Below are 26,122 nucleotides of genomic sequence, written 5' to 3' on the forward strand. Positions count from 1 at the left end.
ACTGTAAAAATATATTTTTTAGTAATTCGAATCCCACCAAAGTTTGATCGAAAAGGTACGATGAGGCATTTGTGGTTGTTTCGCCGATGGCCATGAGGGGGCAGTAACTCGTAGTCTCCTTCGTTGTCCTGCATTTTTTCTTGAGCGATGTAGAACTTCCTACATGAGACATGCGAGGGAAGCTAGTTTAATTAAAAATTGGTTGTTTATGTGGTCAATTTCTCAGTTCACGATTGCTCTTTGCGTAAAGTGTATGTTCGTTCACTCGAGAACCTTTCAAACATACTCATTCTATCAGTGTTCGTAGTAGTTTTCGCTTATGGACTTAGTTAGCTGGCGTCTAACAGTAAGGTAGCTGTTAGCCTCTGAGTTTTGGAGTATAAACAACGGTGACTTGACGTTTTCAAAGCGGTAGGTGAAATTTTGTTTCGTTTATTCTGCCTCTGATCAAGTGTCGATATTCTACGGATGTATACTAGGGAACCAAGGGAGTAAATTATAAAGGTGTGGCTTAGTGGCTGTCAAAAAATTCATCAATGGCCCCAGATACCTGTCAAATATTTACCCTGTTTTGGAGAAGATTCTCTCAGGATTGTCTGACTTTGGTGCAATGCACAGGCTCCATCCACCAATAAGCAGCAACATTTGCATTAGAGACACTAAGACCTTCATTAGTGTTACATTTTTTTCTTGCACTGTCTGCATTCTGCCTTTCTATTGTCCGTAAAGTTAAATGTGTCCAAATACAACTTATTTTCCTGCTGTCCCTTATTTTCTTCACAATCATTTCTTCACTTTGAAGATAATGCAGCTGCCTGTGTTTTTTGCTAAGCAGACACCATGGGGGACCTTGAGCAGTGGGTCAACGACCGGCTGCATGACATCTTAGGCCTGAGCGACCGATACGTTGCTCAGTTCATGATTGGCACTGCCCGCCGGGCGACCAGCTCCCAGGACTTTGTGAGTCGGCTCCAGCAAACGGGCACCATCGACATCGACCAGAGCGTCACTGCCTTTGCTCATGAGCTTTTTGACAAGGTGTGCAGACTCATCTTAAAAACCTGAAATGTGCCCTATACTTCAAATACTACCCTTTTGTGTTGTACATGTCAATCAGACAAATTGATACGCATCTTGATACATGGAGTATGATATGGAAAAATATGGTTCGATTGAGTGAGATTACTATTTCATTCGGTAGGGTACAACTGTGGCTTTTATTCTTGTTCTTCTCAACTGCTGTGTTCAAGATTCCTCGTAAGCAGGTCGTGGAAAAAGCCTCCCGGGTGTTGGAGCGGCAGGCCATTGAGATGGACAGGAAGAATCGCACGTACACTTTGGTGGAGGATAGCGACAGTGCCGAGGACACTGTTGTGGAGAAGCAACGCGGAAATAAGAAGAAGAGCAAAGAGAAAGACAGAGTTGGGAGCAGAAAGAAGAACATCCGGCGGAAGAAGGAGAGCGAGTCATCTAGTGAAGAAGAAGTGCCTGTTCGGCAATCCACAAAGTGCGTTTATACCAACTTGTGATGCATTCTCGGCTGCTCGGTTGTAAAAATGCTCTTTTTCATTTTCTATTTTTAAACAGTAGTCATTACTGTGTTATTTTATGCAGTACCGTGAACTCTGGTTATTTGTGAATAGTGAAAATCTGGAAGGTCCTCAGCTCACTTCGTTTGCTAACTTAAACCTCCGGTCTATACATAGAAATACATTGGCCGTAATAGGAATTTCATTCATTCATTCATTCATCTTCCGTACCGCTTGATCCTCACTAGGGTCGCGGGGGGTGCTGGAGCCTATCCCAGCTGTCTTCGGGCAGTAGGCGGGGGACACCCTGAATCGGTTGCCAGCCAATCGCAGGGCACACAGAAACAAACAACCATTCGCACTCACACTCACACCTAGGGACAATTTAGAGTGTTCAATCAGCCTGCCACGCATGTTTTTGGAATGTGGGAGGAAACCGGAGCACCCGGAGAAAACCCACGCAGGCCCGGGGAGAACATGCAAACTCCACACAGGGAGGCCGGAGCTGGAATCGAACCCGGTACCTCTGCACTGTGAAGCCGACGTGCTAACCACTGGACTACCGGGCCGCCATAGGAATTTCACTCTTCCCAAATTTATTTTACTTGCACTCGGGTGTGAGCCATTGTCAACATTGAGGGCTTCTTCATCAGGGCTAAATCAAGCCAGGATGACAACTCAACCACCAAGAAAGAGGATGAGGAAGAAGAGGAGTGGGAAAAGGAGGAGCGGGAGCGACTCCATGACATCGAGGAGCGTGATGCTTTTGCAGAGCGTGTTAAATTGAGAGACAAAGATAAGACGAGAAACATCGCTGAGAGGACGGACAAAAAGGTGATAAGAAAAAGGCAGGATGAGATTACCCACAATAGAGTTCAGAAACATAAATACAATCTACTTTTTTTTCTCAGGCTTACGAGGAAGCTCAGAAGAGACTGAAGTTGGCAGAAGATGATCAGAGAAACATGGTGGGTGAAAAATATCATATGGTGCATTTTTTTCCGCAGTTCCAAACTGTTCCCTGGTGTTTTAATTTTTCGGTCGAAATAGGTAGAGAAAAACAAGATTTACTTGGCTGTTTGATTTCACACTTCTCGCAAGGAACACAAATGTCTTTGCTGTCCTAGATAGATAATCCACTGAGTCAACAGACTTTCAACAATTGACCTGAAATCCTTCCTCATTAGCTCATCTCGGTTGTTCGCGCTTCGGTTTAGACTCAGTGTTCATGTAAACTTGAGTTGAGAATCAAACACTGTTCCCAGGGTCCTCAGAAGGTTGATTTTTGTCGACCACGTGACATAACATTCGGTCCGACTCGGCCACACGGCAAAAAAAACAATTCATTCAAAACCTGTGATATGGGAATTTGCAAATGATGAATAACAAGCGGCAAGGCAGTTTTATTTACAAAGCACATTTCATACACAAGGCAACTCAATGTGCTTTTAGTGCAAATAGTTTCAAATGCCCCCTTTATTAAAGTCTACTTGTGCAAAAATCTCTTCGCCATTCCTGTTTCCCCTCCTATGCCAGTTGCCCGAACTGAGGAAGCAGTCCCGTCGCGACTACCTGAAAAAGCGCGAGGAGGAAAAGCTGGAGGACCTGGAGGCGGAAATCATCGACGAGGAGTACCTGTTCGCCTCCGACGACATGACGGACCGTGAGAAGAAGGAGCTGGAGTACAAGCGCACGCTGCGAGACCTTGCCAAGGACTACAAAAAGGCTGGAGCCAAGGAGCTGGACGAAAGGAAGAACAGATACTACATGCCGGAGGAGATCAGGAGAAAGGTAAGCTCCACACTCAAGTTTCCCAGTTAAACCGCCGAGTTTCCTTTCGGCGCCGAATTGATACAAGATAAATAAAATGAAGAAAAACTTCTCAAAACCGCTTTCACTGATTGACGTGAAATTGTGCACACATGTCGATCACAACAGGACGCACGAAAAAGTCACAACGACACGAATAAAATTGAAGTGTGTGTCAGACATTTTGTTTTGAAGTTGCCATTTCGGGGAATTCTAGAGTTCGTATTTTGGAAAATTGGGGGAAAAAACAAAGGAGACTCTAACACCAGTTTTTCAGATCAACATGAGATTGGGTGGGCATGTCTCTCATAACATGACGCAGGAAGAAGTTTCGTGGGGCCATGTTCGAAAGTGAACAGGTAGCCAGCCATTTTGTTTTGAAGTACCGGTAGCCGTTTTGGGCCAGTGCTCGGTTTCCTCATAAAGTGGTAAAAAAAAAGACTCAGTCACGAAATTGAATGGCATTTCGGCCATTTAGGTTTGAAGTTAATGGAATATTCATTCATTCATTTAATCTTCCGAGCCGCTTGATCCTCACTATGGTCGCGGGGGGTGCTGGAGCCTATCCCAGCTGTCTTCGGGCAGTAGGCGGGGGACACCCAGAATCGGTTGCCAGCCAATCGCAGGGCACACAGAAACGAACAAGAATTCGCACTCACACTCACACCTAGGGACAATTTAGAGTGTTCAATCAGCCTGCCACGCATGTTTTTGGAATGTGGGAGGAAACCGGAGCACCCGGAGAAAACCCACGCAGGCCCGGGGAGAACGTGCAAACTCCACACAGGGAGGCCGGAGCTGGAATCGAACCCGGTACCTCTGCACTGTGAAGCCAACGTGCTAACCACTGGACTACCGGGCTGCCCGCTAATGGAATATTTTCAGTTAATTTCCAATGAAAGTTGAAATTTTCACTTAACCAAATTTGAAACTTTTGTGAATGATGGGATTTAACTGGAAATTGAGGGGAATGTCATGGGAGTTTGCAACTTTGAAAGTTCTTGGAATTTTGCAACCCCTTTTGACATATCTCATCAGCCTTGGTCCCGTCCATTTAGGAGGTGCCCCAGAAAGATTTGGAGCTGGTGGAGGAGGTGCCCATGGAACTCGGCGGTGAGCAGGGCCGCTGGGAGGAGGAGCGGCTCAAGACGGCCTCGCTCAGCTTCGGCGCAAAGAAGGAGCGCGAGCAGGGCATGAAGCGCCAACAGGAGCAGTACCAGCTCATCCTGGAGGAGGACGAGATGATCGAATTTGTCAGCACCGCCATCACCATGAAAGGGACTCTGACTGAGAAGGTGAGAAGATTAAAAAAAAATAAGTGACCTATGAGCTTCGTGTCATTAGCAGGTTGAAAGAGATACACAGAAAGGCAAATAGGCAAAAAGTTTTTATTTCAGCGCAAGTCTTGCAGGGTTCAAGGAGTGGAAACTGTTTCTCTTTTTTGTATTATTATTATTTTTGTTTGTTTTTAAATCACTTGTAAAAAAATTCCCCCAGGAAGAGACTCCGGCCTTGTCCCAGTCAGAGCTGAAGAAGCAGTCCATGCAGGAGGTCCGCCGCAGCCTCCCCATCTTCCCCTACCGAGAAGATCTGCTGGCCGCCATCCACGAGCACCAAGTCCTAGTCATCGAGGGCGAGACGGGCTCGGGAAAGACCACCCAGATCCCGCAGTACCTCCTGGAGGATGTGAGTGTCACATTAGATATACAGTACATGTTTATAGTGGCACCCTGACTTACAGTCTTTTTTTTTTCCAGTGATGAGCCATTGTCTGATCAATTTTGTATTTTTTTTTCTTCCTTTTTTTCCTTTTTGTTTCAAGACAAAATGTTTGTTTTGTGCAAGCCCTTTCAGCTCTTTTTTGAACAGGACAAACAGTCAAACACACAAAGACAAGTAGTTGCTGTAGGCTGCAACTCGCACCTAGACACTCAGACGCAGATGAACTTCCTGACATCAATCACTAGGCCACACCCCTTAAAGGCACTTATCCAACAAACAAATACAACAATAAGTACACTTAGAAAAAAATCGGTTGATATTATCGCACACTCTTTTGTTTTATTGTTTTCATACAATGCAGAAATATTTTTCTTGATTAAAATTATCGCAATTGACGGCTATACATATCAAAGATTTATGTTAACTGGGAACACTGGCGGTGGATGAGTTTAAAATGTGTCGCAAAAATGTGTTTTGTAAAAGGTTTGTGGCTCCTATTCTCTTTTAACTGAACTGTTCTCCTCTTAGCTTTTTGTTCCCTGCAGCTAGGGCTGCTACAAAGCTAATTTGGCACAGAACATCTATCCTCTTGAGTTTAAGATTTCTGGACACAGTCTCTGATAAGTAGCTGAATAAACTAAACAAAGCGCGCCGTAACCCTTGTGTGTCCTCTATCAGGGTTTCACTAAAGGCGGGATGAAGATTGGATGCACGCAGCCCCGCAGAGTAGCTGCCATGTCAGTGGCTGCCCGGGTGTCGCAGGAAATGAATGTCAAGCTCGGTAACGAGGTAAATAAAGGTTAGGACCTTGTACTTCAATGTTATTGTTTTTCTTCACTTTTGGTTTTTTTTTTTTTTTTTTTTTTTTTTTTTGCGGGGGACATTTTCCTGGTCCAGGTGGGCTACAGTATCCGCTTTGAGGACTGCACATCGGAGAGGACAGTGATCAAGTACATGACAGATGGCATGCTGCTGCGAGAGTTTCTCACCGAGCCAGACCTCGCCAGTTATAGGTAACGTTTGTCATTCATCAGAATTTCACCTTCCTCTTCTATACCGTGGAACCTCCAAGGCGAGGTTGGGCAATAATTGGCTCGCTCCGTTCTTTAATCTTTTCCGTTGAGCATTTACATGATCAAGAGTCCTGTAATAACAATTTTTCTTTCCCTAAAAGTGGTTTGTTAAAAATCGATGTGTGGACTGTTTTACCTGATTTGCCTCATGAAATAATCCATGAATTAGTTTATTCCAAATGAAATATAACATCAGTAAAACAAGCTGTTTCATTTTTATTTTCTTAAATAACTGGTGAATAATGATCATTACGTTGGTTACAAATAATAGAATTAAAAACTGAAAATGAAAATGGTTATTCAGGCGCCGACAGGTATGGCAGCCTCGGTCACACGCTCCCTAGTATTGTCCCTGTTTTTGTCATTTTCGTTTGTTTTTGGCGACCCTGAGCGGCTTACTTACACGAGGGAAAAGTTGCTGCGCATTGGGGAGTCTACGCTCGGTCTTTTTTCACCAGTACACGAAAATCCACAAGGTTTTTCGGAGCTAATCGCGAGCGGAGCGGCTGCGCTGTACGGAGCATGGAAACGCCGCCGGAGGAGGGGGAAGCGAGGCGGCGTGCTCGTCAAGCTCCGGCAGCGCGGATTTCGAACCCCGCTCCCATCGATCCATCTTGCTAATCTACGATCTCTGCCAAACAAGATGGATGAACTTCTTCTCCTCACAAAGACCAACAAAACCTTTGCACGTTCTGCTGCGCTCTGCTTCACTGAAACCTGGCTCAGTGACCGCCACCCGGATTCCGCGCTACATCTACCCGGCTTCCGCCTTCTCCGAGCCGACCGCGACACGGAGCTATCAGGGAAATCGAAAGGTGGTGGGATTTGCTTCTATATCAACAAAGAATGGTGCAATGATGTCACGAAGCTCGACGCACACTGCAGCCCGGACCTGGAGTCGCTGTCTTTAAACTGCAAGCCATTCTACTCGCCACGTGAGTTCACCTCCTTTTTACTAGTCGGTGTTTACATTGCGCCACAAGCTAACGCTAACACGGCGATACAAACGCTAGCCGAACAAGTAAACAAACTCGAGCTAAAATACCCAGAGTCACCCCTGATCATTTTGGGCGATTTTAATAGAGCACATCTTAACCGTGAACTTCCCAGATATAAGCAGCACATCGACTGTTTCACCAGAGAAGGCAACATTCTAGACCACTGCTATACAACAATCAAAAATGCATACCGATCGGTCGCCCGTGCAGCATTGGGTCTTTCTGACCACAATTTAATCCACTTAATACCTACATACAGACAGAAACTCAAATGTGTTAAACCGGTTGTTAAGACTGTGAAAAAATGGACAGATGAAGCAAAGCTAGCTCTACAAGAATGCTTAGACTGCACTGATTGGGGCGTCTTTGAAACTTCAACGGGCACACTGGATGAATACACAGACACTGTAACATCATACATCAGTTTCTGTGAGGACATGTGTGTACCAACGAAGTCCTTCCGCTCGTTTAACAATAACAAGCCATGGTTTACTCCCAAACTCAGGCAACTCAGGAAAGAGAAAGAGGCCGCATTTAGAAGTGGAGATCGGGCACTGTACAAACATGCCCGAAACCAATTGACGAAGGAAATTAACATCGCAAAGAGAAGCTATGCAGAGAGGCTGAAAAACCAGTTCTCTGCTAACGACTCTGCATCTGTATGGAATGGCCTGAAAGCAATCACTAACTATAGAATGCCATCCCCCCAAACAGTGAACAATAAGGGTCTTGCTGATGAACTAAACATGTTTTTCTGCCGATTTGAAAAGGACACCCCCATTTCCCACACACACCCACCTCTACCAGAAACCACTCTACCTACCCCCCCACCCTCTTTTTCTCCACTACAGATCCACGAACAGGACGTGAGACGGCTCTTCAAGCAGCAAAAGATCAAGAAAGCTCCGGGGCCCGACAAAGTGTCCCCCTCCTGCCTGAAAGTCTGCGCTGACCAGCTGGCTCCGGTCTTCACACAGATCTTCAACAGATCCCTGGAGCTGTGTGAGGTCCCATCCTGCTTCAAACAGTCTACCATCATCCCAGTTCCCAAGAAATCGGCAACATCGGAACTGAACGACTATAGGCCTGTCGCCCTGACGTCTGTGGTCATGAAGTCCTTTGAACGCCTTGTGCTGAACCACCTAAAGAACGTCACTGGACCCCTGCTGGACCCTCTCCAGTTTGCCTACCGGGCAAACAGGTCTGTGGAAGACGCAGTCAACATAGGTCTGCACTACATCCTCAAGCACCTCGACAGCACAGGGACCTACGCAAGGATTCTGTTTGTGGATTTCAGCTCTGCGTTCAACACCATCATCCCGGAACTCCTCACCCCCAAACTACTCCACCTCGGTGTGTCTCCTGCGATCTGCCAGTGGATCCTCAGCTTCCTGACGGGACGGACACAACAGGTGAGACTGGGAGCAACAACATCATCAATACGCACCACCAGCACTGGAGCCCCACAGGGATGTGTCCTCTCGCCACTGCTCTTCTCTCTCTACACAAACGATTGCACCTCAACAGATCCAGCTGTCAAACTCATAAAGTTCGCAGACGACACCACGGTCATCGGTCTCATCAAAGACGGCGACGAGTCTGCGTACCGCCAACAAGTGGAGCAGCTGGAGCTCTGGTGCGGCCGACACAACCTCGGGCTGAACACGCTCAAGACTGTAGAGATGATCGTGGACTTCAGGAAACATTCTTCTCCTCAGTTGCCCCTCACACTATCCAACTGCCCTGTGTCAACCGTCGAGACCTTCAAGTTCCTGGGAATCACAGTCTCCCAGGACATGAAGTGGGAAGTCAACACCATCTCCATCCTGAAAAGGGCCCGGCAGCGAATGTACTTCCTGAGGCTGCTGAGGAAGCATGGCTTGCCACAGGAGGTGCTACGACAGTTCTACACGGCAGTCATCGAATCAATCCTGTGTTCTTCCATCACGGTTTGGTTTGGGGCCGCCACAAAAAAGGACAAAATCCGACTTCAACGGACAGTTAGGACGGCAGAAAAAATCGTTGGCATCGCCCTACCCACTCTTGAGGACTTGCACACTGCAAGAATCAAGACAAGGGCACGGAAAATCCTCCTGGATCCCCCGCACCCTGCCCACCACCTTTTTCAGCCACTCCCCTCAGGCAGACGCTACAGATCTATGCGTACCAAATCCAGTAGACACTTAAACAGCTTCTTCCCTCTAGCCATTAACTCCTTAAACAGTCACTGACATAGTCACTCTTCTTGCACCACAAAATGGTATTACAAAACTACTGGTATACTCTAAAATGGTTCAATGATTTTGTTGTTTACGATGATACTAGTGCAACGTGTTATACCGGAGACAAATTCCTTGTGTGTTCTACATACTTGGCCAATAAAGATGATTCTGATTCTGATTCTGAATTATTATTCAGAGTAAAATACATTTTTCCATATTTTACACACAATTATTTTCTTTATTTTAGAAATTTTTATTATAAATTATTTAAGAAATTAGCGTAGATGTTGCATTAATTATAGACAATATTTTATACGCCAAAATATTCATGAAAATTATTAAAAATCGGCAGTATTGTGGCGGCCTAAGTGATCAATATGATATCATGTTGTTTTTTTTGTCCCACTGGAAATAATTGAATAAGCAGTTGAAAGCAGTCACTTTTTCGCCCTCCTGTTTTCCTCCTCTCAGTGTGATCATTATCGACGAGGCTCACGAGCGAACTCTTCACACGGACATCTTATTTGGCCTGATCAAAGACATCGCCAGGTTCCGACCCGACCTGAAGGTGCTGGTGGCCAGTGCCACCCTGGACACGGAGCGCTTCTCCACCTTCTTTGACGACGCGCCCGTTTTCAGGATCCCTGGCAGGAGATTCCCTGTGGACATCTTCTACACTAAAGTGAGTACACATTCCACAGTTGAGAGGAATGTCGCATGTTTGCTGTTTGTTTCGTGCAAAAAAAGAAAAACCATAATGGACGTTTTAAGTGATTGTATACGTCTAAATGGGTTACAGAAACCTGTTCACTCAGCAAGGGGGAAATTAAACATTACAGTGGTATCTTAATTTATGCGTGCCCTACTTTGAGTTTTTTGAGCTGAGGTTGGCAATTTTTAAAATTATTCTTGCTTTGTGTTTAGAGCCAAAATTTGACTAACAAGTAGGCTTCAGATACACCTTTGCTTGCCTGAAATGTAGAACATTGTAGCAATGAAGGTACTCTATTCTCCTCGTGTGTGGGCCAGGACTGCCATCTTCAAGTGACTGCTGCACTGCAACTCTTGCTCCTGATCCGTGGGTTATTTTGCGAATAGCGTGTTGACTGGGCATGGTTTTAAATCTTGGGGGGGAAGAAAATAATCTGTTTCCTTTTTAATTTGAATTTCCATTTAGGCTCCGGAGGCCGACTACATGGAAGCGTGTGTGGTGTCAGTGCTGCAGATCCATGTCACACAACCTCCTGGAGATATTCTAGTTTTCCTCACCGGACAGGTACGCTGCTAAAACTGGACTTAAAAACAAACAAATAACATAATGAAATGAGGGATATATTATTTAATTCAAGTCAATTTACAATGTTCTGTGACAATCCTTGGGTGCCTTGGCAAAACAAAAGTTGGACAGTCCTTAAGTTTTTTTTTTGATTAATCAAAAAAGAAATGATGTTGGAGTAATGGAGAAAATCATTGTAAGACAACACACATATTTGGAATTGGTTTGATATTCAGATTTTGATCAATTTTAGCCTTTCCATCTGTTCATACCAGTTGTTTTTGCACCCTATAAGTAAATTAAAAGGAAAACTGTCCGTTCTCCCTTCATGCAGGAGGATATCGAGACGTGTTGCGAGCAACTCCAGGACAGATGTCGGCGACTCGGCTCCAAGATCGCCGAGCTGCTCGTTCTTCCCATCTATGCCAATCTCCCCTCTGACATGCAGGCCAAGATCTTCAGCCCCACGCCACCTGGCGCACGAAAGGTAGGATCTTGTACGTCAAAATTGAAAAATGTGCGTTGAACTCTCATTCCCGCATTCTTTTTCAGGTGGTGGTGGCGACCAACATTGCGGAAACTTCACTGACAATTGACGGCATCATCTATGTCATCGATCCAGGCTTCTGCAAGCAGAAGAATTATATCGCCCGTACCGGCATGGAATCGCTCATTGTCATGCCCTGCTCTCGGGTGACTGCGCACACCGCACATGCTCCAACTTCCTTGAGTTGCACCACTCGGTCGATTTAAAGATAAAAATAATAATTTCATTCGCTATTGAGAGATGAAATTTGAGTATGCTTGCGACATGCTGCCCAGTCGAGTCAAATATAAAAAAAGGGGTGGAGGGGTTGTGGGTGTCATTTTCTTGACATTTTCTTTCATTTTGTTAAACATTTATATTTTATAATACCATAAAATGTGACTTGTTTGTGGATAGAATCTGGAACAGATAAATGCCATTTTAGTTTATTCAGGAATTTTAATTTGTTTTATGACAGTATTTCTTTATTCTATCTGCTAACGTCACACTGTGTGTGTGTGTGCGTGCGCGTGCGTGATTTCCAGGCGTCGGCAAACCAGAGAGCAGGTCGTGCCGGCAGAGTGGCCGCCGGCAAATGCTTCCGGCTCTACACGGCGTGGGCCTACAAACACGAGATGGAAGAGATGACCGTGCCCGAGATTCAGAGGACCAACCTGGGAAATGTGGTGTTGCTGCTCAAGAGCTTAGGTGGGTGTGAACAGTGTCGTGCATATCCTGATGGGACCACAACACACACAAAGTGATGCAGTACAGGGCACCACTGCAAACGATAAGCACAATAATAAACGCATTGTTATATGAAGGAGAATTCAGTCTTATTACCTTCTTAAAGGTGACATTTTTGATACAGCTTTCGCAATCAGTCCATCCATCATGTGTTCCAGATCCTGTTGCAGTTTAGGTAACCAGTTAACATGCACGGATGCTTATTTCGCTATCCTGCCCTAAATCACAGCATTCCTCAGAAAGATGGTCTCGATTATGAAATGCGAGTGCTCCATTCTGATCATGGGACATTTTTGTATGACAGACATTGCTTTAGGATGATCTACTCTTATCTATCGCTCTGTCTATCCATGTCCAGGTATCAATGACCTCCTCCACTTTGACTTTATGGACCCTCCGCCGCACGAGACGCTTCTGATGGCTCTGGAGCAGCTTTACGCCCTCGGCGCACTCAACCACCTAGGAGAGCTCACCACGGTACTCCACAAGTGGATACACATACAGTGCAATGGAACCCTTTGGTTTTCCATTTAAGGCCCTCCATTATCGTTCAAAGTGACACGTAGTGCAATCCAAATAGCATATTCACAATATTAGCACATCATATAGTGAAACGTTGGAATACATTGAACCTCTGGGTCCAGATTTACCCGCAATAGGTGAAAATCCATAATATAGAGAGCCTTTATATATCGATAGAGAGAGTGTGAGAGAGAGTGGGTGAGTTTTACCCCTTCCATATAATATAAGGCTGCTTTAGGGCTGGGGTTCCCTATCTTGCTACTTATCGTGTTGCTTACTGTCCTGTTTGTGGACTTTAGCTGGGCCGCAGGATGGCCGAGCTGCCCGTGGACCCCATGCTGAGCAAGATGATCCTCGCCTCTGAGCAGTGAGTCTCCTCCCACCCATACTTTTTTTTTTTTTTTTTTTAAATCTGTCCTCTTCACTCACATCGTAGCCGGCTTGCCTCCGCCCTTCCAGGTACAAGTGTTCTGAGGAGGTACTTTCAATTGCTGCCATGCTGTCAGTTAACAACTCGATCTTCTACCGGCCCAAGGACAAGGCGGTGCATGCTGACAATGCCAGAATGAATTTTGTGGTGCCCGGCGGAGATCACCTGGTGCTGCTGAATGTCTACACACAGGTATGGACAATTTTGATGATGACACAGAGCTTCCATTAGAGGGTTAGCTGGGGGGAAGATTCTTAGTTTGGGAAAGCGGCCTCCACATCATTGGAGCAAGTTTATGACCAAGTATTCATTTCAAGAAGTGGCTGCGCTCGGCCAACAAGGAGATGATCTCCTTTTTATTTTTTGATTTTATTTTATTTTAGAGGTGAAAGCTTCCTCTGTTGGATGTAAAATGACTGTAATATTTAGTGGTACAGAAAAAAAACGGTACTCGGAATAAAAAAAGAAATATATTGTCCATGTTTGCAGATTTGTTTTAACTATTATGTACTCTCACCATTTACAGAAAATCAAACAGGGCCTGAGAGTTAAACAGACCATGTTTGTCAATTGATGTGACTTGGATGGAGATCACGTCACACATTACATGACCCACTTGAGCAGAAATTCTGCTCCTTCTAAAGGGTTCATACACTTTTTTTTCTGCAAACGTAGATAGGACATGTTTAATAGATGTGAATGTTGGACACATTCCATTCCAATCATTCATCCATCCATTTTCTGCTACTCATTTTTTTTATGTGGTTGTCTGCCTTAGTGGGTGGAGAGCGGCTACTCAACACAGTGGTGCTACGAGAACTTTATCCAGTTCCGCTCCATGAGACGAGCGCGGGACGTACGTGACCAATTGGAGGGCCTCATGGAGCGCATAGAGGTGGAGATGGTCAGCTCGCAGGGTGAAACCATGCCCATTCGCAAGGTGGGCGCCATATGCTGTCGAGAGCAATGCATTTTTCAAAATATGTTTTATAACACACACACACACATTGTGTAAACACATTTAAAATGATAAAAACACACATAAACCTATTAAAACACTCAGTTTGTTGGAAGGTTAACTGCTACCATCTATGGTTGTAACTACCAAGTTTTGCTCACAAATGAGAAAATTGACCAAGCGATGGCTCGTGTCTTCAAAAATGTGTCGGGACACACGTATCTCAATGTACCTGTGTATTTAAATGTTGAGTCACGTTGATATGAAACTCTTATCTTTGGAATGAATGGGCTTTTTTTCCCCAGGCGGTGACGGCAGGCTACTTCTACCACACTGCGCGGCTGAGCAAAGGAGGATACAGGACGGTGAAGCATCAGCAGACGGTCTACATCCACCCCAGCAGTTCACTGTTTGAAGAGCAGCCTCGATGGCTCATCTACCACGAGTTGGTCATGACCACCAAGGAGTTCATGAGACAGGTCTGTACCATCGTTCAATGCGGGTACATCCACTTACCGTTGCAGCCGGCAGATGGCACACGTCATTTGACGCTTAGACAAGGTTGCTTTAGAAGTACGACTTGTCCTTGAAAGATTCCTGAAGCAATAATGGAAGTAAAGTCAATTTATTGTTGAAAAATATTTATAATATGATTTATAATATTTCACATATTTGGGGAAAATGTGAAAAAAACCATTAACAAAATAATGAATAAAAGAATTGGTTTATGCAAATTTAGCAACAAGGAAAATTATTACGTTTGAAAAATGTACAGTGAAAATAATAAAAAAATAATCTGAAGATTAGCGATGAATACATTTGTGACAAAATATCAAAATATAAGATGAGTTAAAAAATGATTGATTGTAATATTTTTTAAAAATTGGAGAATAGAGAAAAATTCCAACAATATTACAAAAACTATGACTATTTATGAATAGACAAAATACAACACTGTTAGGGAAAACAGTGTTAAACACAACAAAACATTTTTTTTTTCAAATATATGAGAAAATCATATAAAATATTTGCTGAAATTAGATAGTAAAATAGTAGTGTTGCAATATTAGAATAAAAGCAATGTAGACAATACAAAAAAACCCGAAACATTTTCAGAGGAGAAAAATTCTGAAAGTAATACTTGTTGAAAAATACACAAATATTTGGAGAAAATAATACAAAACATTTGCCAAAACAAATCTACATGCTGGAATCACACCGGATTTGCTCACACGTTGATGCTTTGACCTCCGAATCCAATCAATTTCAAGTCACTCCTACCTGTTAAAACAGTAAAAAAATGCCCGTGTCTTTTTAGAACAAAGACGCACAGATTTTTTTTCCCCTACTGACTACGTAGGCAAAATATTTGCTTGTCACGCTGACTCACCACAATAGGAGGAAATGTGGCCAACAATGATGGCAATAATCGATGCTGACTTTGCCTCCAGGTGGTGGAGATAGAGAGCGGCTGGCTTCTTGAAGTGGCTCCTCACTACTACAAGAGCAAGGAAGTGGAGGACAGCAGTAGCAAGAAGATGCCTCGCAAGCAGGGCAAAGCCAAGGAGGAGCTAGGCTGAAAGCCCAGGACACAAGTACACTGGCAGACATGAAAAATACACACTTAAGATGAAAAGTGGACACACCTGTGCAGCATGAACGCAATTCCTGTGATGAAGAGCGATTCCACAAAAAAAAAAGTGGGTAAAAAGCTCCCCACTGGTTTAATCATCAACCCGATTGTCTGCGGGCCGATAACGTATGACTCACCTGTCTCATGAGTGACGCTCGGTCACACATACGTGAATTGTTAAAATTATGTGATTGCCGAGAAGCAATAAATTTTTACTGCTTTTTGTATTTTCTCTGCACATTCAAGTACTTCCCTTTTGCCGTTTTATTCTTTAACAAAATCGGGGATCAGCAGTTCTCAAAATGTGGGCTTTGCTCCACTCACCTGTGATCTTATCTTTTTGAGGGCTAGTGTGAACTCCCGTTTATTGTTCTTGATAAATTCCAGACCCAGCCACTGAAGAGGAAAATCCTCGCTCTTGTAGATAACTTTTTCCTCATGCACCTGCTGTATAGTTTTACCCTTCTGACACACTTTAAACACATTTACATTTATTAAAACACGTTTTAAAGCATAAAATATATTATCTTTGCCTTATCCTATGCTGTCAAAAAGCGGGAGACTCGGATAATATGACTCGCTTTCACGGTTCTCCAAAAAAAAGCAAGAAGCAAAACTGACCATAAAGCGAGAGAATCAAGCATTGTATATTTGAACACCAAAATGTTCAAGCTAATCATGTCTGTTTGTCGAAGGAAATTGTTAGCTTAATGCTTATGTATAGCATGAAGTGCTATATTATTATTAGTATAATTTTACCTTTTAATTTACCTCTTTTCGTCAATGGACGCTACAGCTTCGTGTTTGCTTTCAAAACTTTGCTTGTAGCAGACGTGTGCACATTTTTCTGCATGATGTCTCTGATCCACTGGTGAAAGGACACTTTGATCCTCTCCTCTTTCATCTATAACTGCTTCAGACAACAAAGTGTATGCAGAAAAGTGGTGAAGATTGCACGACTGTCTCTGTCCTATGTGTTGTCTTGTGTTATTTTTGTTATTTTTGACTTCAAAATGGCGCCGCGAGAGTGGCTGCCTTTCCAGCAGCTCCTATTTTTTTGTTGTTCTACTTCTTCCTTTCACAACTTTGCTGCTGTGAATCTGGAATTTCTCCATTGCGAGACTAATAAAGGTTTTCTTAATCTTAATAAGTGGCACATATTTGGTCATAAATATTAAGTTCTTGACATGGTTGTGGTGCAAGTATTTATTTTTGGCTGTGTCTGGATGGGATGGTAATAAAGGGCTACCTCCGTGAAGGAAAATACAACCCATGCTGGCTTCGTGGGGGCTCGCTTTTTTCTTCACACTCTTGACCAATCATAGCCGCTTCCTTTATCCCGACGCCCCGGTCGTCATGGGGCGTGGGGCGGGATTAACGTGTTGATGTGCGTGTTATTATGTGTTAGTGTACACTGCACCCTAAGCAGGTGGCGTGATCTCCATCACCGGAAGTTGTTAGCGGTCTGCAGTTGCAGCTTGCGATCAGAGCTCTTGCGACATAACTGTTTTTTTCAATTCTCATTTACGTACCTGGGCGCAGGTGTACATACCTGCGAGTGTGTATGCGTGCACCTGCGGTAATAGTCGAACATGGGATGTTGCTTGCCTTAAAAAGTAGATCTTTGTTCAAAAAAGGTTGATTCCCCCTGATTTAAAGATTTTGTTTTTTGCAAAGCAAGCCATGTGATTAAAATCCAGAGTTAGGAAGCATCATTTCCCCCACTTTGAATTGATTTGAACTGTCTAACTGTGTGGTTTAGATGTTTATCCACAGTGTTCCCAGCACATGGAGTGATGGAGAGCATCGGTAAATCGCACAACGGCGACACGGAGGTATGACGGGTATGAAGTGTCGGCCGACTGTTGCTGTGTCCTTGATTTGTATCACACATGATTTCATCGCTGCCTGGGCAAATATGCGGCCAACTTAACATCCATCACACCTGACAGCCGATGGAGGTCAGGTACCTGCTGGAGCTACTCAACATGTAGTACAACTGACTATGATTATAGTCATATTTTTTATTCAAAGAAATGAAAATTATGAGATTGTCAATATTCATTCAAGTTAAGAATATTATGGCGTAAAGTCAAAATACAAAAAAACACAGAGTAACCATTGCCAGGTTTCAAACAGGACGTTTCTCAGAGGGAAGTGGGCGCTGAACTTCGAGTGTCACAGTGGTTCGCAGAGACTGGAAAGAAGAGGATATTCTTGGAAATGAAACGGTGAGTATTGTACGTATAAAATGTTAGGTCGAGCCTGACTGACATGTGCCTCATGCACACACACACACGGCAGAGCAGGTCCGACTGGTTCGACCAGAGGCGGCTGCCAGGCGGGCAGGAGATGGGGGGGCGTGCCCCTCTCCGAGAAGGCGGTTCTGGGTCACAGTGAGAAAACAAGACATAACTGCGAGACTTAGAAGGAAGGAGGAAGGCCAGCGCAGCCCAGTTTTACAATGTCAGGTGCACCCATGGAGCTGCTGTGGATGTGAGACTTCCTCCACAGGTGTGTTTTGATTTTATAACTTTTTTGCAGTTATGGAAAGTCAATTATAAATTATTGATTTCTGTACTTTTTTTTTTTTTTTACGCCGTATATTTATTTACATTGACATAGTCTCAAATTAAGGCAAAGTTTTTTTTTCTGTTGTCACTCTAGCTCATGTAGCATTTTTGTTACTCAGTTCACAAGGTGAGCAAATATGTTCTGAGAGCTTGCCCGATGATTTTATTTTCCCATTTCCTTCTTCACAATGCAACACAATTGAAAATCGAGGGGAATTCTGCGTGCAGAAATATTTTTATTGGTTATCAAAACCGTTACTGTGTATAATTGATGGTAAAATTCATTTTTACTTTTGTACATTTCAGCCTGTACTTATTTTTAAGGCTTAAGGAGTTGAATCAGTACTTCTCCTTTTGCCAGTCCCTTTTTTTTGGGGCAGAATTATTTGTACTTCTACTTAAGTACACAGTTTGAATACTGTGGCCACCCCTGCTATATTGTATATACGTGTGGAGTATATACACATGCTTTGTCTTGTTCTTCTGTGTACTTCTGACCTTCTAATTCAGTTCAAATTTCCAATTGCAAACAACAAAGTGGAGTTTTACAGCTCTGGGCTCATGAATACACTTCTTGCACACAAACAAATTACACTAATTGGAAATGCCAGTAAACTGGTTGACTTCCAGAATGTTATCATTTCCCCTATAAAACTGAATGACCTACATGAAAACTTCATATCAAGATTATACCACGCAAAATGATCATGTGATCCGATTGATAACAATTCGCTAATGGCTCAAATCCAAACATGAGGCACCCTCATTCAATGAAAGACAAAGCACTCATGTTCAAAAGTATAAAACGGTAATTAAAGAAAGAAAAACACAAACATATTAGGGAAATATTAGACAAAATAAACACAAAGATGAAATGGAAACATACAAAACTCGATTTAAAAAAATACTCAAACATGAAAAAGAAAATTCCAAAAATAATTTGAAATTGGTGCAAAAAATTATGATGACTTCAAATGATGCAAAATTCATCATAATTAGAAAGTAGTGCAATACTATGATAACATTAGAAAATGATTAAAAATATTGATATATAGATAGAAATATGTACATTAGAAAAGTACAAAAATATGAAATTTGGAAAATATTGCAATCGGGCAAACATACATCTATTTTCTAATATGTTTATCCTCACAAGAACGTGCTGGAGCCTATCCCAGCTGTCTTCAAGGTACACCCTGAATGGATTGCCAGCCAATCGCAGGGCACACATAGACACACCCGTTCACATTCACACCGAGGCACAATTTAGAGCGTTCCATTAACCTGCCGTGCATGTTTTTGTGAATGTGAGAGGAAATCGGAGTACCCGGAGAATTCCCACGCAGGCACTGGGAGAACATACAAACCCCCCTCACTGGAAGGCCGTGGCCTGGAATCGAACCCTCCACCTCTGCAGGCTCTGTCAGGCTGGCTATGAAAAAATACACAAACATATATTTAAAAAAATACATGTACAACGGTATTGGTTGAAAAAAATTTGACAACATTTTTATGAAGGAAAATCCCAAAACATGAGATGAAAAAAAACAGAAACACGGCTGCTGCAGTTTGTGTCTTTCACTATATACCGTCGTAGCAATAATGACAATTTGAAAGAATACGCAGCTTCTCCAGTTTTATCACAATTTGTCATAAACCGTTTAATACCTGGACAAATTGCAATTCGGGCCACGGGGGTGGTCGTGGCTCAGAGGTACAGAAGAGCGGGTCATCCAGTAACCATAAACAGTAAATCTGATACATTACTTGTATCTCACTACTGTACTCACTTTCTGAGTCTTCTATCAATCTCCGAACCTCACTTTCTGAGATGTTTGGCCCAATGCTGTATGGAAGAAACGGGAAAAGTCCTGCCCCCTCAAAATTGGAAGTAGCCCTTGTTTGAGACCCCTTGAAGGATATGGGGAACTATAGTGTGCTCACAATGACGTTAACACACGATATAGCTCTCAGTAGCTCAATTCTTCTTTTCCATCACTGGTACCCTACAAATAAAAAGGTTTGGTCTGACTCTTAAGGCATACCGTGTACAGAATATTTTGGTTGAATTAATGTTAAATTTGAAAATGTCCAGATCACAGTGGATGCAGCTGATTTTAGTGGAGCAAATTCAGGTTTGGGCTGTAATCTGAAGCACTTCGACCGCTGGCAAGCACAATGACGTCTGTGTAGTATATCTTAAAAAACAAATATATCCTATGAGCTAACCAATGAGTCAACGTAAACGCTGAAACAATTTTGGGTGTCACTGAGCCGGATGCTTCCTGCTTATTTCCTGCTTTGCCAGTTGTTGGCAGTCAACGGTTTGTGGTGTTGTCTGCAGACACGGTTGACTGGTAAATGGCAAAGCGGAGACACAGCTTAGACTACAATATTAGATGGAAAATAAACAAATATTTGACAACAATTACATAAACTACTGAGGAAAAAAAATGTCCAAAATATTAGCGCAACAGGGGCGGCCCGGTAGTCCAGTGGTTAGCACGTCGGCTTCACAGTGCAGAGGTACCGGGTTCGATTCCAGCTCCGGCCTCCCTGTGTGGAGTTTGCATGTTCTCCCCGGGCCTGCGTGGGTTTTCTCCGGGTGCTCCGGTTTCCTCCCACATTCCAAAAACATGCGTGGCAGGCTGATTGAACGCTCTAAATTGTCCCTAGGTGTGAGTGTGAGTACGAATGGTTGTTTGTTTCTGTGTGCCCTGCGATTGGCTGGCAACCGATTCAGGGTGTCCCCCGCCTACTGCCCGAAGACGGCTGGGATAGGCTCCAGCACCCCCCGCGACCCTAGTGAGGATCAAGCGGTTCGGAAGATGAATGAATGAATGAATGAATTAGCGCAACAGGAGTAGAGAAGAAATATTTGACAAATTAAAATATATATTTTTAATTACAATCAATATAGATTTTATTAAAAATAACAACAAAACTATCAAGAATTATTCACCCATTAAGAAAAATATTGGCTGTTTGTGTAATACAAAAATATTAGAAAATAAAATCGTCAAACCCAAATACAATACGAGGCCCAAAATATTAAAATTGAATATTAGACACAATTACTAGAAAGTAATGAAAACAAATATTGGGCCAAAAACATTCAACAAATATTAGATGGTAATAAATGAATATTTTGCGTAGAATATTAACCACAGATAAAAATATTTTAAAATATTAGACACATTCATTGGAAAATCAAAACAATTTCTTGGCCACAAGAGGAAAACTATTAGACCAAAATATAAGAAAATCATAGCACAATATTAGGCCTGAGATAATAAACAGAGAATTGGAATCAATAATAAAATACTACACAAAAATAATCGAAATTTGAATGCAAATATTTTGGAAAAATATTCAAAAATAAAAATAAAAAAACATTTACAGAATGATCTAAAAGTATTCAGCCCAAGAATTTTCACTTAAAAACAATTCAAAATGTCTGACAAAATTATTGCAAATAAAATCAAATATTAAACCAAAAACATGTGAAAATTCACATAGAATATTAGGCCCAATTTATTTTATTTATAAGTACCGTAACACAAAACTACTGGACAAAAATATTGGAAAATGTATTAAAATATTAAACCAAGAATGTGAGACAAATATACAGTATTATCAAGCCATACAAAAATATGACACCCGAAATATTTTCCTTTGCAAGCTGTTTAAGGTTTGTGTTGTTGTCAACAGAACCCCTTGACCGGCAAACACAGACAACCGACATGAGCGACGAGCGGGAGAGGCATCGGCCCCGTCGGAGTCACAGCCAAGATGCCCGGCTGCCTGGCAACGTCAAGCCCCGCATGGACAACCGTCGCCCGCAAAATTCCAGAAGGTCCAGGAGCTCCGACTCTGAGCGAGGTCGACGGAGAGAGCAGCGCTTGGGCGAGTCCAACAAGCACCAGCGTCGGCGCCAGCACGGCAGGAGCGGCGACGCCGGCCACCGCCACCGGCCGCCCGAGGAGAGCGACGGCGAGGAGCCCGAGTGCGCCATCTGCTTCTGTTCCTACGACAACACCTTCAAGACGCCCAAGCTGCTGACCTGCGGGCACACCTTCTGCCTGGAGTGTCTGGCACGCATCAACGTGAGCGCCCCCGAAATCAAGACGCTGTCGTGCCCCGTGTGTCGCGAGATCACCGACATCCCGCACGGCCAGGACCTGCCCCGCTTGGGCAACAACCAGGACATCATCGGCAGGCTCCCGCCCGACATGCGCAGCACCAGATCCATCCGCTTCAAACGCAGCAAGGGCAAGCTCCTCTTGAAGAATCCGGAGCCCAGCAGCCCCGCCAACGTCGGGGTCCTCACCCTGCCGCGGAAGAGCCACGAGGCCCAGGCGGCACCCGCCGACACTTTGCAACTGGAGGCCGTGGAGGGCGGCGTGGCGCCCGCTACCATGGTGGACGTGGGGCGCCCGCCCAACAGGGTGCGCGGGCGCATTCGCCGCTTTTTCCGCTCAGACCGCTGCTACTACATCACGGTAGCCACCGTCGTCACCATCACGGTGGTGCTCTTGTTGGTGGGCATCCTGGCCTTTGTTATCATACCCAATGTGACCGCCAGACCGAGGCCACCGCCCGGGAACCAGACGGCACGCCCGCCGCCTCCACGGGACGCTTTCACTACAGGACCGTAACGTGGGTTGCAAAATTTCAGGGATTCATGGGAATTAGTCGGAATAAACCTAATTTACCAGAATGGAGGCTGTCTCTTAACAGGCGACTAAACAAATGCGTTGCTCACCAAAATTTGGGGATTTGGTAGGGCATTAGCCGGTTACCCGGTTACTGCGGTTTTAAAAAGTCATGTATTTTTTTTTTAAATACTAAAACATTCCCTCATGAGTTCTTATTTTTGTTCAGTGTTTCAGGACTTTTTGCCCAACTTGCTGTTTGACAAGGAGCTTAACGGCAAAAATCACATACCGTAATTTTTTTTTTGTTTTTAATTCCGAAGGACGCCCACTGATATGCCTTTCTGGATGGTGCATAGTCGGGTTTTTTTTGTTTTTTTTTGTCCATCCATACATCCATTTTCTGATCCGCTTATCCTCACAAGGGTCAGGGGGCATGCTGGAGCCTATCCCAGCTGTCTTCGGACAGTAGGCAGGGTACACCCTGAACCGGTTTCCCAGCCAATCGCAGGCCACACATTGACGAACGACCATCCACGCTCGCACTCGCACGCACGGACAATTTAGAGTGGTCCACGAACCTGCCATGCATGTTTTTTGTGGGAGGAAACTGGAGTACCCAGAGAAAACCCACGCAGGCATGGAGAGAATATGCAAACTCCACACAGGAAGGCCGGAGCCGGAATTGAACGCTGCACCTCTGCACTGTGAGGCCAACGTGCTAACCAGTCAACCACCTGGCCGCCCTGCTTTAGTGAAATGGGGAATAAAATGCAATTTTGCACAGATGACAAAACGTTTACCGGTATATTTATGCTTGAATAAGATGCCTTTCCATCAAATTACCAACTTAATTCCCATGGAAATTTCCCAGAATGTTCTCTCCCTGTTCAAACCTTTTTTTTACGCTAAGCACTACTACTTCACGTGTTTGGTGAGGTGAAGAAATGAAGCCAAACAAGGACGGTGACATTTTTTGAATGGAGGCAGCACAGACAAACTGCACACACAGTGGAATAAAACTGTGAAAGCCAAAGATGAGAGACAGCATTGTGAACAACTACAAAGTATTGTTTATGGACCAGCTACCTGTACATAGCCATACGTATACCGTATTTGTGATTTTTATTGTAAATACCCTATCTGTAAATATTCAATCGTAGCCACCCATTGGATTTACTTTTGCAGGGATACTTACCAGACCCACTGGCCATGAGTGAAAATGCATCATATAGAGACCTCGAAAACTACTTTTTAAATATAGTTTTAGGCCACATGTATGCTTTTATTAAAATATTTAAACTTAAGAACACACCCATGTATTCCTTTCGCACCTGTTTGCTCGCTGTCAAAAATGGTAGACGCTCACTTCATAAGGTCTTCAAATAAGAGGATAATTAGTCGGGGGGTTCAGCAGTATTTAGACACCAAAATATTTAGCCAAATCATATCATTTATAAACTATATACATTTATAAGTTAGATGTTAGCTTAATGCTAACATACTGTATAATGCAAAAAATGATTGGGTAGATTCAATGCTGAATTAGCATATATGTTACAGTGATTATGAAACTTTGAAGAAGTGTTACTTAAACACATGTAGCACAAATATCTGCTCTGTGGGAATGACAACTATTTAAAAAAGAACATTAAAAAAAAACATAGCCAGGGAGAGCCAAATATTTGGAAATTATACAAATAACGGCTCAACAGAAAACACCACAAATCTTAAACAATACAAAAATAATACTCAGAGTACAAACACTATGACATTTTTTGATTACACAACTGATTAGTTGTACAGATTTAGCATGCTAACGATATAGCCACGACGCTAGACCTCCCTCTTTCTAGCACAGGTGCTCGTTTTAGCTGGTGTTCAGATCTCATTTGGCCAAAGCGAAGCAGGCCAAAATATAAATGACATGAACAGTGTAAATACCGGTATATTATTGTGTCTAACCCAATGATTTTATTGTAAAATACAGATGATTGCAAACTTGTACTCTGTATTTTTTTTTTCACTAAAAACAATAACAAAAAGCTGCCTGGCTAATATGGACCTTTTGTGGAATGTGTCATGTGGACAATACTGTACTTTGTTTTCCTAAAAGAGGCCAAACCTGTATTCACATCATCATCATCATCTTGTGATTATTCTTGAGCCATGTGAGCATGTGTTCAAGTCTGGTAAACACACGAGCCACAAGAATACAGTTTCAAGTGAGTTTCTCTTTGCTCCCTCGCAGGCAACCCAACCAGTCCGACACACGGTGAGTGAAGGCTTTATCTGGATTCTTCAGCTTTTGACACCAAGGAGATGGAGAGATGGGTGAGACAAAATGCACTATCACAAAGCAGAAGTTGAAAAATATAAGAGGTAGGAATTCATGGCAAATTTGCCATTGAAAGCAGAAATTCGATGCGTTTGGTCTGTAACAGTGGAAAAGTACTGTTTACAATGTCATTAAGGATTCCACCTTGGGGCTGTACGATAGCTTCTAGACTTCCAAACTAAGATTTGTGATTTGAGTCCCTTATATTGGATCTCATCGTACTCCACAACATGCAGCAGTTTGGTAAATAATTCATTCAAAATAAAGAGGCTTCCAGCTGTTTGTTACTACTCCCAGTTGAAGTTTACTGCCAAACAAAACATCGAACAAAGAGCTGCATATTAAAAATCATAACCTTAAGTCAGGGAGCTTGATGCAAACACATAATGGATGGGAGAATGACTAATACTACTGTGGCTTACTGAGGAGTGACCGTCTTCATAGAGAGTACAGTATACCCATACAGTATGTCTAATCCATGCTGCCCCCAGGTGGCCAAGCGGCACATAACAGAATGAGCAACACTGTCGGTAGGCTAAAGCAATTGTACAATGCTACATTTCTGACAAAAACTAAATTTAAATAAATGTTGTTTGCTTTTGGTGGGAGGTCGGAATGTAATTATTGCATTTCCATGTGGAAAGACTATTTGAGGTGGATTTTTTTTTTTGAAAAATTGATGCAACGTCATCTGTTAAAGCAGCCCACCCACAGCCAGAGTTCAATTCTCTCCTTTCACCGAGAATATCCAGAGGGTTTTATCTTGTCACGATAGTAGCACAGTTGCTGAATTCGCCTGTGGAAAAAAAAATCTGGAGTTGTGAAATGGTGACTGAAAATCTACACAGACAAAAATAACCATTTTTAGCAAGTGCACATTTTTTGGTTCTTGTGCCAGTCAGTTAAAACCTGTTGGCCTCACGGTGCAGGGTCAGATTCCGGCTCTGGCCTTCCTGTGTGTAATCTCCATGTTCTGCCCGTGCCTGCGTGGGTTTTCTCCACGTACTCCAATTTCCTCCCACAAAAAAAACATGCATGGCAAGTTGATTGGGCACTCCAAATTTGTCTGTGTGCGCGGCGATTTAGGGTGTCCTCTGCCTACTGCCCGAAA

At 43.3% G+C, this 26,122-nt stretch overlaps 3 protein-coding genes across 4 annotated transcripts in view; 2 read left to right on the top strand and 1 right to left on the bottom strand.

Annotated features, from left to right (window-relative positions):
* The window catches only part of tap1 (transporter 1, ATP-binding cassette, sub-family B (MDR/TAP)), a 106,971-nt gene that overhangs the window by 34,837 nt on the left and 46,012 nt on the right, over positions 1 to 26,122 (bottom strand). The window lies entirely within an intron of this gene.
* Positions 119 to 15,672, top strand: dhx16 (DEAH (Asp-Glu-Ala-His) box polypeptide 16). The gene is made up of 21 exons (XM_052066373.1): positions 119 to 411; positions 836 to 1,038; positions 1,251 to 1,507; positions 2,183 to 2,363; positions 2,441 to 2,497; positions 3,066 to 3,320; positions 4,397 to 4,633; positions 4,836 to 5,024; positions 5,739 to 5,849; positions 5,958 to 6,073; positions 9,825 to 10,035; positions 10,531 to 10,629; positions 10,964 to 11,116; positions 11,182 to 11,322; positions 11,701 to 11,863; positions 12,261 to 12,379; positions 12,724 to 12,791; positions 12,884 to 13,046; positions 13,633 to 13,794; positions 14,118 to 14,291; positions 15,264 to 15,672. The coding sequence occupies exons 2-21, from the start codon at positions 841 to 843 to the stop codon at positions 15,390 to 15,392; spliced, it is 3,183 nt and encodes a 1,060-aa protein (XP_051922333.1). The 5' UTR covers positions 119 to 411; positions 836 to 840; the 3' UTR covers positions 15,393 to 15,672.
* Positions 17,611 to 25,802, top strand: rnf183 (ring finger protein 183). Of its 2 annotated transcripts, XM_052066390.1 has the most exons (3): positions 17,611 to 17,676; positions 17,755 to 17,959; positions 21,730 to 25,802. In XM_052066390.1, the coding sequence occupies exon 3, from the start codon at positions 21,762 to 21,764 to the stop codon at positions 22,674 to 22,676; it is 915 nt and encodes a 304-aa protein (XP_051922350.1). In that variant the 5' UTR covers positions 17,611 to 17,676; positions 17,755 to 17,959; positions 21,730 to 21,761; the 3' UTR covers positions 22,677 to 25,802. The 2 variants fall into 2 exon arrangements, with proteins under 2 accessions (XP_051922350.1, XP_051922348.1); XM_052066388.1 differs by lacking the exon at positions 17,611 to 17,676 and having other exon boundaries at positions 17,677 to 17,959.

This window comes from Hippocampus zosterae, chromosome 5 (genome assembly GCF_025434085.1).
Source record: "Hippocampus zosterae strain Florida chromosome 5, ASM2543408v3, whole genome shotgun sequence".
Lineage (NCBI taxonomy): Eukaryota > Metazoa > Chordata > Actinopteri > Syngnathiformes > Syngnathidae > Hippocampus > Hippocampus zosterae.